Genomic DNA, 12671 nt, shown 5'->3' with positions numbered 1-12671 from the left:
CCTCTTACGAGGGTTTCTCAAGCACAGGAGAGTCTCTCTTCATCTATGTATGAAGATTTTGGGCAAGATGGTCTCGTGCTTCGAGATGGTGGAATTTGCCCAATTTCTCTATCATTCTTATGGGATACAGGGAGTCGTTCATAACGATGGGGAAAAGAGCTTATCCGAAGGAGACAGGCACATATAAAAATTTATACAGGGTGTACTGGCTCCTCCCCTCTGCTCCCCTCCCTCTAGCTTCAGTTTGAGAACTGTGCCTCAGGAGAAGCACGCATCAGGAAGAGCTCCAGAGAGTTTTTCTTCTGTTTTATTTTCTTTATTATTTTGGGGCTGCTGTTTGGACTTAACAGCAGTCCTGCGTCGTGGGAGACTAGGGAAAGGGTTCAGCTGCTGGCCACTTCAAGGTACCGAGCTGTCCCTGCCACAGGACCACCGTCCTGAGTGGGTGATGTTACCGCGGGCATTGCGCTGCAGCGCGCACACCCCTGGCACGCCGCACACCCCTAGTCCAGTCTGAAGACGTCTGTGGTGAGTACTACCCCGGGGTCCCCCGCCGTGGGGTCCCCGGGTTTTTGTGCGGCAAAATGGCGGCGGTATGGCGGTGCCCTGCACAGGGACCGCGTAACCCCCTGCCTACACTGAGACAGGGTACAGTTCCTGTTTTGTCCAGGGCAGTTACCAAAGAGGATTTGGACATTCCCCAATGTCAGTCTCAGTATAAAACGCAGGTAAGCTCCGGCGCCATTACGCTGGGCGGAGCTTACCCAGAGTGAGACCAGCTCTGTGAGGGCGCCAAAACCTGCTTCCTGCTTCTTCCCTGGCTGCTGGAAACGCCATTATACTGCTCCAGACACTCCTCAGCGGTGTGGATCAGAGGGAATCTGCTTGCAGAGACAGCTTCAGGTTTTCAGCGCTTGTGTACTTGTGCACTTGCCTGCTTACACTGTAAAGTACTGTTATTGATTACTGTACTGTATTACCAGCTCTTCTAATCGGAGAGCTAAGGTTATCAGGTGTATTGGTCTCCTCCATTATCCTCTGTACACCACCCCACTGGCTTGTTAAGCTGTACAGATCAGATAAGGCTACACATAGTAATTATCTGGTTAATTTCACACTGCATATCCACTGTGTGTGCGCGCTGTGTGAGGGGAGACTGTTTGTTTGTCACAATGGTGAGGAAACTTACATGTATGGTGTGCAGTGATAAGTTTGTGCCAGCATCTTCATCACAGGTGACTTGTGAGTCATGCATGTCCCCTCAAAGTACTGGGGTCCCCCCACAACTAACTGGGCAGCAAAGTAGCACGCAGGACAGCTCACAGGAGCCAGCCTGGGCTACAGGTATAAAAACCATGCTTGAGACTGTAACTACACAGTTAACTGCTACTGCAGCACAGACCCAGAGAGTACAAAGGGAGCTGGCTGTCCTCTCGGCCAGAGTGGATGTAATTACTCCCACCCCTGGGGATACTCGTAAGAGAAAGACCCCCTCTCAAACCCCTGATTCCGGGGCTGACGATGGGGATGATGGTGATGATATGGATGATGCAGACGCAGGTGATGACGAGCCTGATGCTTCACAGTCACTACTGCGGGGCACAGAGCCATTGATTATGGCAATCAGGGAGGTGTTGGACCTTCCCTTAGCTGAATCCACAGCAGGTGATACCTTCTTTGCTACTCAGAAAAGGCAACAGGTAGTTTTCCCTGAGCAGGCTGACCTGGAAAGTACATTCAAGTCAGCGTGGAATAACCCAGAAATGAGGTTTAAAGTGGCTAAAAAGTTTAAGTCCACGTTTCCCTTCGATCCTGAGGGACGTAAGGTGTGGGAGGAGCCACCAGAGGTTGATGCTTCTGTGTCTCGCTTAGCCAAAAAGATGGTACTCCCAGTACCAGGGTCGTCTTCACTTAAAGACACCACGGACAGAAAGGTTGAAAACACTTTGAAGTCCATTTTTACTGCTAGTGGCGCGTGTCAGCGTCCTGTATTAGCTAGTTGCTATATGGCCAAGTCCATATACACGTGGGCCTCCCAGATACAGGAAGGTCTTCTGGGCGACATGACAGTTGCGCAGGTGTCTGAAAAATTACACCATATTCAGGACACTGCTAAAGTTCTGTGTGAAGCGCAGAAGGAGTTAGGTGCCATTAACGGCCGTAACTCAGCCATGGCAGTGTCAGGGCGCAGATCCCTCTGGCTCCGGCAGTGGGCTGCTGACGCTGACTCCAAAAGGAGTGTAGAAAACCTCCCCTTCACAGGTGGCAGGTTATTTGGGAGTGATTTAGACGAATTAATCTCTAAAGCCACGGCAGGGAAGTCCACTTTCCTGCCATCCACTCCACAGGCGCCTAAGCGTCCCTTTCAGGCTCACTCCCAGCAGCAGTCCTTTCGGGCTAGTAAATTCCGCCCTAAAGCAAGAGGTGGTTCAAACGCTGCAAGAGGCTCCCGTGGTAAATTCAGGAAGCCTTCCGCTTCGGCCACCGCAGAGCGGCCATCCGGGGCAGCTGCAGGAAAACCCGCAGCATGACGGTGGGGCTCCACCATTAGCTCCGGCAGAGGTGGGAGCCAGACTGGCGTTCTTCGGCCAGGTTTGGGAAGCCTCGTGCCTCAATTCTTGGGTACAGGCTCTTATTACGCACGGCTACAAGCTGGAGTTTGCAGTTCAGCCACCTCAGAGGTTCTTCAAATCAGGCCTCCCAGCGTCCCCGGAGGACCAAGTGGTGTTGCAGCAAGCAATCCAAAAGCTGGTGCAGGCCAAGGTTATAACCCGGGTCCCTCCCCTAGAGAGGGGGCAGGGTTATTACTCGAACCTATTTGTAGTTCCGAAACCGGACGGGTCAGTACGCCCAATTCTGAACTTAAAATCCCTGAATCCCTTCTTGAAAGTAACCAAATTCAAGATGGAGTCCTTGCGGGCCGTGATAGCGGCACTGGAGGAGGGGGAGTTCTTGGCGTCCCTAGATGTGAAGGACGCCTACCTTCACATCCCAATATGGCCCCCTCATCAGAAATATCTGAGGTTTGCGCTGTTAAACGAGCATTATCAGTTTCGCGCACTGCCATTCGGCTTGTCCTCAGCCCCGCGCATATTCACCAAGGTGATGGCGGAGATGATGGTGGTTTTAAGAAAAAAGGGTATCTGCGTGATACCATACTTGGACGACCTGTTAGTAAAGGCGCGGTCGCCACAGGAACTACAGACAGCTCTACAAGTTACCATACAGACCCTGTCGGGCCATGGTTGGCTCCTGAATCTGGCAAAGTCTTCTCTGATCCCTTCACAGAGACTCCAGTTCCTGGGCATGGTGATGGACACAACTCTCATGAGGGTGTGCCTGCCACAGGACAAGGTGTTGGACATCCAGCGGCTGGTCAGAGACTTGCTACGGACCCCCCAGGTGACAGTACACCAGTGCATTGTCCTATTGGGAAAGATGGTCGCCTCTTTCGAGGCTCTCCAATTCGGGAGGTTTCACAGCAGGATTTTCCAGCTAGATCTCCTAGCGAAGTGGTCCGGTTCACACCATCAGATGCACCGGCGCATTGCGTTGTCATCTCGGACCAGACTGTCACTACAGTGGTGGCTCCACACGCCCAACCTGCTGGCAGGGCGTCGGATTGGCATCCAGGATTGGGTCTTAGTCACCACGGATGCAAGCCTCACGGGATGGGGGGCAGTGACCATGGGTCAGTCCTTTCAGGGCAAGTGGACCCTATGGGAAACACGCCTCCATATCAACAGCCTGGAGTTACGTGCTGTGTATTACGCACTTCTGAAGGCGGGCCCTCTCCTCTGCGGTCAGGCGGTCCGTATACAATCAGACAACGCCACCACGGTGGCATTCCTGAACAGACAGGGCGGGACCAAGAGCAGGCCCTGTATGAGGGAAGCATCGAAGATCCTGTCCTGGGCAGAGAGTCATTGCCAAGCGCTCTCGGCCATTTTCATACCCGGGGTGGACAACTGGGAAGCAGACTTCCTCAGTCGCCACGAGCTCCACCCCGGGGAATGGAGTCTACACCACCAGGTATTCAATTCTCTGGTGGCTCGGTGGGGGACCCCACTGGTAGACTTGATGGCATCAAGAGACAACTGGAAAGTATCCAGGTACTTCTCGAGGGCAAGAGACCCTCAGGCAGAAGGAGTGGACGCCCTCTCCATACCGTGGACGTTCAACAGCCTGGTCTATGTCTTCCCACCGATTCCCCTAGTGGCTCGGGTGCTAAGGAAGATAAGAAGAGAAGGAACCGAGGTTATTCTGGTGGCCCCAGACTGGCCACGAAGAACGTGGTACCCGGAACTTCTAAGTCTGCAAAGGGACTCGTGGCGCCTACCCCTGCAAAGAGATCTACTCATGCAAGGACCGTGCGTCTTCCAGGCCTTGGAACAGCTGCGTTTGACGGCCTGGAAGTTGAACGGCAGATCCTGACTCAGAAGGGGTTTCACACTTCGGTCATCAGAACTATGACAAGTGCAAGGAAACCGGTAACAGCTGCACATTACCACCATATCTGGAAAAGATATGTGGGTTGGTGCGAACAGGGAAAGTTTTCTCCATCAGAGTTCAGACTTGAAAGATTTCTTAGCTTTCTTCAAGCTGGTCTGGATCTCGGCCTACGCCTAGGCTCTTTGAAGGTGCAGGTATCTGCGTTATCAGTTTTCTTCCAGAGGAAACTGGCTAATATTCCTGAAGTGCAGACATTTCTGCAAGGAGTATTGCATATACAACCTCCTTTTGTGGCCCCTACTCCACCGTGGGACTTGGATGTTGTGCTGAAGTTCCTTAAATCCTCCTGGTTTGAGCCCTTGGAGGAAATTGACCTGAAATATTTAACCTGGAAGACAGTGGTCTTACTGGCCCTAGCTTCGGCTAGGAGGGTCTCGGAGCTAGGGGCGTTGACTTGCAAGAGTCCTTATTTGATATTCTTTGAGGACAGGGCAGAATTACGTACTAACCCGCGTTTTCTGCCCAAAGTGGTGTCTGCGTTCCATGTGAACCAGCCAATAGTGGTTCCTGCTGGTGGGCCTCATTCTGAGGTGCCGACGTCCTTGGACGTAGTAAGGATTCTCCGTGTCTACATCAGGAGAACAGCAAGGATTCGTAAAACTGATGGACTTTTCGTCCTTTATGATGCCCAAAAGATTGGACGTCCTGCTTCCAAGCAGTCTATTGCACGTTGGATATGTGCAACCATTAAACAGGCTTATGCGATAGCAAAGCTGCCTATGCCTGTTGGGGTGAAAGCTCACTCTACTCGTTCCGTGGGGACATCCTGGGCGGCTGCCCGAGGAGTTTCGGCCTTACAATTGTGTAGAGCAGCCACATGGTCTGGCCAACACACTTTTGTCAAATTTTATAAGTTTGATGCTCTGGCCACTGAGGATACTCAGTTTGGGCAAGCAGTGCTGCGGCAATAGGTTCCGCACAATCCCGCCCGTTCTGATATCTTTGGTATATCCCCATCGTTATGAACGACTCCCTGTATCCCATAAGAATGATAGAGAAAATAGGATTTTAATACCTACCGGTAAATCCTTTTCTCGAAGTTCTTATGGGATACAGGGCACCCGCCTCTGTGCGGAGGTTTGCCTTGCTCACTTTGTGAGATATGGACCAATTCTGGGTCCTTCTGCTACCCTTCTTGTTCCTGGCGGACATAGGGTGTAAGTTACCTAGGTAACTAAATCTTACATAGTGTACCTTTAAAGGTCCACGAGTGTACATTGTCACTTAGGTGATAATTCTATGCATTGTTCCAGTTGGAACACAGTTCAAAATAGTTGTCATGTTGACATGTTCTTAGGCCCTTAGACTTCCCAGGTTATGGGGTTGCTAATGTGGTCTGTTATGTTGAATGTTGGGTGTGCTGGATGAATCTCACCACGGTAAATATACACATATTCCTCTCATATTGTTCTTCTCCTTCGGCACAGTTCACTTAACTGAAGCTAGAGGGAGGGGAGCAGAGGGGAGGAGCCAGTACACCCTGTATAAATTTTTATATGTGCCTGTCTCCTTCGGATAAGCTCTTTTCCCCATCGTTATGAACGACTCCCTGTATCCCATAAGAACTTCGAGAAAAGGATTTACCGGTAGGTATTAAAATCCTATTTTCACTCTCGACCGTTGCAACACCAGATCCTCAAGTATTGGAACCGTTCACCACAGGCTCTGAAGAGGCAGGAGGTAGTACTCTCTCAGGAGGTTCGACTATCGTTGCTCTGGTGGCTCAAGCCACGTCACCTGTCCATGGGACGGCCCTTCCTAGTCTCCGACTGGGTACTCTTGACGACAGATGCCAGCCTCAGGGGCTGGGGAGCGGTGGTGGAGGACCAATCCTACCAGGGAGTTTGGTCCCACCAGGAGTCGGGGTTGCCGATCAATATTCTAGAGCTCAGGGCGATCTACTTAGCCCTTCTCCAGGCGGCCCCCCTGATTTGCTCTCGTGCAGTCAAGGTACAGACAGACAACGCCACGGCAGTGGCGTACATCAATCACCAGGGGGGAACTCGGAGCAGAGCAGCCTTTCTGGAGGTACAGCCAATTCTTCGTTGGGCAGAACGTCACCTCTTGGCATTGTCGGCAGTGTACATTCCCGGCGTCGAAAACTGGGAAGCAGACTTTCTGAGCCGCCAAGAGATCCACTCCGGAGAATGGTTTCTTCATCCAGAGGTGTTTCACTCTCTAACCCTTCGCTGGGGAAGGCCTCAGATAGACCTCCTGGCATCCCGGTGGAATCACAAGTTGCCTTGCTACGGGTCCAGGACTCGGGATCCAGGCGCATTTCTGGTCGACGCTCTGTCGGCACCTTGGCCGTTCGATCTGGCGTACGCCTTCCCGCCGGTGGCTCTTCTTCCTCGGTTCCTAAGAAGACTCAAGAGGGAACGGGTAAGGGTAATCCTGGTGGCCCCAAACTGGCCACGCAGGGCCTGGTATGCCGATCTCCGGCTCATGGCGGAGGAACCTCAGTGGCGGTTACCTCTCCGGCCAGACCTTCTGTCTCAGGGACCCTGTCAACATCCCAACCTAGCTCGTCTCGGTTTGACGGCTTGGCTCTTGAGAGGGAGATCTTAAGAGACAGGGGGTTCTCAGATTCTGTGATAAGAACCATGATAGCGGCCAGGAAGCCGTCTTCAGCAAGAGTCTACTACAGGATCTGGAGTTCTTTCTTTCGCTGGTGTGAAGAGCACGAGAAGAATCCAAGGAGGTTCTCGTTGCCCAAGGTTTTGGCCTTCTTGCAGTCGGGAGTGGATTTGGGCCTTCAACATTCCACTTTGAAGGTTCAGGTCTCGGCGCTCTCGGTTCTGTTTCAGAGGCGCATTGCGACAAGACCGGAGGTTCGCACTTTCCTCCAGGGGGTCATGCACGTGACTCCTCCCTTTCGGAGTCCCGTAGTTCCGTGGGATCTGCCTTTGGTTCTGAGAGCTCTTCAGGTGGCTCCGTTTGAGCCTCTGGAGTCAGTGGAGTTGCGTTGGCTTTCATGGAAGGTGTGTTTCCTTCTGGCAATTGCGTCAGCTAGGCGGGTCTCGGATTTGACCGCTCTATCTTGTAAGCCACCGTTTTTGGTTTTCCACCAAGATCGGGCAGTCCTCCGTACCAGGTTGGGTTACCTGCCAAAAGTGGTATCCAGGTTTCACGTAAACCAGGAAATCGTGGTTCCTTCTTTCCAGGATTCAAGAAGTGGAGGGGCTCTTGATGTGGTTCGGGCCCTTCGCATCTATGTGGATAGGACCAGGGAGATTAGAAGAACAGAAGCTTTGTTTGTTCTTTATGATCATCAGAAGCGGGGTTGGCCCGCATCTAAACAGTCCATTGCCAGGTGGTTGCGGCTTACGGTTCAGCAGGCATACCTTCTGGCGAATAGGCCGGCGCCAGCAGGGCTCACGGCCCATTCCACTCGCTCGGTAGGATCTTCGTGGGCTGCGGCTTCCGGAGTCTCCGCAGAGCAGCTGTGCCGCGCAGCCACATGGTCTTCCATGCACACTTTTATACGCCACTACAGGTTTGATACTTTCACCGAGGTCGACTCTGCGTTCGGCCGTGCCGTTCTTTCTGCAGCTCAGGAGCGTTCCCTCCCGTGAGGGGACAGCGGTGGGACGTCCCACTGTCCCAGTGGCCACCAATGGCATGAAGGAAATAAGGGGATTTTTGTCCTTACCTGGAAAATCCTTATTTCTGAATCCTTTGGTGGACACTGGGCGCCCGCCCAGACGCCCCTGATCGGCGGATGGGTTGGTTTTAGGGAATGCTCTTGTTCATGGTAATACAAGATCTCTCTTTTTCTTTCTTTCATTCTCTCCTTTCCTGTGCTCCTAAGTCCGGTGGTAGTCTAAACTGACCTAGGATGGAGTGTGGGGAAGGAGGGGCCTGGGCTGCACCACTAAAGTGTTAGCTACTTGGTGCCTGTCGCCATGGCTCCGCCCCCTTCCCACTGTCCCAGTGTCCACCAAAGGATTCAGAAATAAGGATTTTCCAGGTAAGGACAAAAATCCCCTTTTCCCTGACACTATCAAAAAACATCCAGTTACCACACCCAAATGCCGTCTCTCTCTGTCAGTCAACTTGTGTCCGGCCAGCGATCTGGATTTCATCGCAGGACAGCCTCGCACATGTGTACTCTTAGCTGTATGCATGCGCAGGTGTTGGATTATCGCCCGGCTTGTGAATTCACAGCCGTGCGATCAGGTCTGAGTAACACCCCCTACATCTCATGCAATGCAGACTGATCCCTCCATTGATGAAACAATATACTGTATATATATTTTTTTCATTACTTAGTATCAAGGCTCTCATCATTTTCTTCAAATGCTTAGCTGCAACAAATCATGTTCTTGCTGTTTAAATATCCAGAAGGAAAAAATATAATGCAAATGCACACTCTGTAGTAGCTAATTAGAATAATGCAATCTAACCCCACCGCCCATGTGTGGAAACAAGCACCAATCACAAAAAGAACTTCATCAATCATTAATCAAAATTATACATGTAAACATAAGTCATTGTAAAGCTGGCAGCTACATATACATACAAAGGGTGGGCAGATTGGCACTTCTAGTTGTGGGTATTGAAATTGGTGATAATAGCAAAATAGTAGATATGTGGAAGAAAGAAGCGGCACTCCACGTTTTAAGGATATCAATTGTTATACTTCATCCAACATGTACATCAACAGGTCAACATTTCAGGACCCCATGGTCCTTTTATCAAGACAGTACATGGAAGTAAAATGTAATAGGGGGACCAATTTACTTCTTGTCCGGTGGGTGCTCCCACAGATCCCCTGCCCCCCCCCCGGGTCCCTGCGGAAAATGGGAACTAGCAGCGGTATTAATACCGCTACTAGTTCCCATCTGCCGCAGGGACCCCCCGCTGCTGACAGCATATCCACTGCTGGGACCCCACTGCCATGGCCCGTGAGTGCTCCTCACTTTCTGTGGGTGCTTGGGCCATGGAGCACCCATGGTTTCGGCGCCTATGCCGGGTGCACTCAGAGAAGACACAGGCAGGTATTCCTGTGTCTTACTATAAATGTATCTGAGCCTGGCTGCAGCTCTCTGGTCTGGTGTATGACAAACAACCAGTAGGAGAAGGTTCTGGGGCTGATTTGGAGATTTACAATACATTAATGTTTCTGCAAATCTCTGCTGAGCATGTGCATATCTGTGCCTGCAACATTGGTCACTGTGCCCTGAAAGCCACAGCACGGTTGGAATGCTATGGCGTTTGGGGGCAGAGATGGGGAGTGTTACCTAAAATGGGGCGTGCTATCCTCATTTTCTCAGTGGCTGTACCCTCAGAGGTAGCCTGACTGGCCAAGCATGTAGTTTTGCCAGACATCCTGAATAACCTGAGGGTCACTCAGCTGTCCAATGGCTCCCTGATCTACACGCAGAGTACCCCATGTCGCCTCTATGAACGCAGCCAGTAGTGGGTGTCTTTCACTGCTTTGTAGCACAATTGCTGCTGTTTACAGAGATTCCTGTGCATTCCTTGAAACAGGCCCATAGTCAGAATGACAGCTCCCCTCCATAAGCTGATATAGATAGATAGATAGATACAGTAGATAGATAGATAGATAGATAGATAGATAGATAGATAGATAGATAGATAGATAGATAGATAGATAGATAGATAGATAATGCAATTGTGAAAGTTTAAATAATAAAAAGGGGCTATATGAGCATTACATTCCAAATCCTAACCAAACCAATTAAAAGCCGTGAATATCTACCCATTTTTTCTTATAAGCCAATTATAGGCAAGTTATGGGATTTATTTAAACAGTAATGAGCTCTAGCTAAAAGACCAGCTGAGCATTAACTGATGTCATTGGTCAGGATATATGATAGAAGCACACTGATTGGATTAGACAGGATTGTGTATAATACACAACCTGTCTTCATAAGCTTTGCCTATAACATGTGTTAGTTATACATTACAGTTATAAGGCCATATTGTGCAGAACTGAAATTATTTTTGGTGCCATTCTCTGAGTCTTCGCTCCATAACGAGGTGTTTTTTTATTATAAATTTTTTTAATTTTCTACGTTTTTTTGGTGGAGTTATTTTCTGAGCGGACACGTTCTTAGCATGTGCACACTGTATTATAACTGCCGATTTGTGTTCTCTCTCTTACAGACATGCTGAAAGTCAGCAGAAGCACATGGCAGAGAAGATGCCTACAAAATAAAGCAAAAAGCCATTGAACATTAGGGAAAAAAAAAGCTAAACTTTTATTTTGCTTTTGTGGTTGTAAAAATGCTGATGCAAAAAGATGATACACAAGGAAAATCAGTGTTAGTCTTTGATGTCCGAAGCTTTTCGTCCAGTGACTTGGCCTATGCTTCCTAATTTATTTTAACTTTTTACTTGTGCCACTTAATATGAGGCATTTTATTAAGAAACTATATATGTACAGTACTTAATGCCATGACAGAATATGGATAAAGAGACAGATAATAGTTACAAATTGTATTTATTTTTTTTAATTTGCAAACTTTGAGTTGAGCAGTATTTTACCTATGATAACTACCTTTTATTCGTCACTGTAGTTCTCAAACACAGATGGTATTGACGGTGCTAAACAAGTCAACGACTACATGCCTGCCTCATCGTAACGTTGTAGCTTTCTGTATCTTGTATAATTCAATCAGTTGTCAACATTTTGTGAATGTCTGACATCTGACTTCCATTTTTAGATGTGCTATTATATTCAATTGGATTTAAAATAAGTCACATTCAAAAGTTTTATGTATAAATATGTAAAATAAACTTTAAACATTTGTTTTGTATGTGATGGTCTTTCGGTTGGCATAATCTATGGATTTCTTAACGGCACACACATAAATGAACTTAAAAAAAAATGCCTTGCAAATTATTTACATATTAACGGGGAACCATATATACAATCTATATTATTTTATTTTTTTTAAGTTTGCTTTTATTTTGCCTTTAAATAGATCTTTTATAATATCTATATAAGTCTACTGGACATCATCATTTTCTGCCCCTTTTAATCTCCCACAAAAAAAGGAAAATCAGAACTCCTCTACCCTAACTACAGAAGCCCCAATTACAGTGGACCCCACTGGTAAGGAAGAAACCATGTCTATACAAAGAGGCAGCGGGGGAGATGGGAATAAAGATAATGGAATTGAGCATGTAACACAGTAATCACATGAACAGATCTCTATATTAATGCTTCTCTCTGATTGGCTCACAAATTTACCATAGACAAGTGGCAGCAGCAACATTTGTGGGATTGAGCTGCTACAATTGGTTTTGCCTTCTGCTCTAAATTTAGCGTGAGATTTAATAGGATGAGAGATTCAGAAAGTGAGAGATTTGGTAAGAAATCTCCAGTTTTTTTAAAGCACCAATCGTTTACACTGCTAAACCAGTTTGATTTTGTAGTGTAAATGCTACTCTGCTTTAAAAAAAAACTGGCGATTTCTTACCAAATCTCTCACTTTCTGAATCTCTCATCCTATTAAATCTCACCCTCTGTGTCCTACTATAGTCCTACATTGGGGCCTGATTCTGGTTCACTTGCTAAAGCAAATTCTCTCTCTCTAATGGAAAAAAAAAACATGTGCACTGCAGGTGGGGCAGATGTAACATGTGCAGATAGTTAGATTTGGGTGGGATTTGTACTTCAAACTATGTATATTGTAGTGTAAAAATAAATCAGCCAGTATATACTCTGCACAGCAATGCTGCCTATATACTTATGAGATATTGCATGCAATCATTCAATTTCAACCACATCTGTTCAATAAATCGAATGATTGTATGCATATTTTAGGGACCATTCAACACGATGCGCGGGCCTGCTATCAAATGTCGCATCGATAGAGAGTATGTGCTGCACATAATATCTATCGAACTGCAGGATTTTAACCACATGTGATTACTTGAATGCAATCCGGGGGTGGGGGGCGGAGGGAATGCTTTTCAGCGGCATCAGGTTTGGGGAGAGGGGGCCGGAGGGACCACTGCCGGTGTCCATCTGTGTAGTTTAGCGCTGTGAGGGAGCAGGGGTCAGCAGTGGCTGCAGAATTGTTTAAAACACTGGGCAGCACTCTGGCTGAGCTTTCTTAGCCAATCAGAGGGCCGCCCAGTATTTTAGATTTTTTTTCTAATTCTGCTGCTGCCCGTTAGTGCTA

The 12671-nt window shown here is 48.4% G+C and overlaps 1 protein-coding gene across 5 annotated transcripts in view; it reads left to right on the top strand.

Moving 5' to 3' along the window:
- Nucleotides 1-11289, top strand: part of SCHIP1 (schwannomin interacting protein 1) — a 400884-nt gene extending 389595 nt beyond the window's left edge. For all 5 annotated transcript variants that reach the window (XM_083177853.1, XM_083177856.1, XM_083177854.1 and 2 more), the window contains one exon: nt 10645-11289. In XM_083177853.1, coding sequence (XP_083033979.1) covers nt 10645-10696 — 52 coding nt within the window. In that variant the 3' untranslated portion in view covers nt 10697-11289. The remainder of the gene's footprint in view (nt 1-10644) is intronic.
- Nucleotides 11290-12671: the final 1382 nt, after the last annotated feature.

Source organism: Crinia signifera, chromosome 3, assembly GCF_055691185.1.
Source record: "Crinia signifera chromosome 3, ASM5569118v1, whole genome shotgun sequence".
NCBI classification, from domain to species: domain Eukaryota; kingdom Metazoa; phylum Chordata; class Amphibia; order Anura; family Myobatrachidae; genus Crinia; species Crinia signifera.
This window is presented reverse-complemented; position numbering and strand designations above follow the sequence as displayed.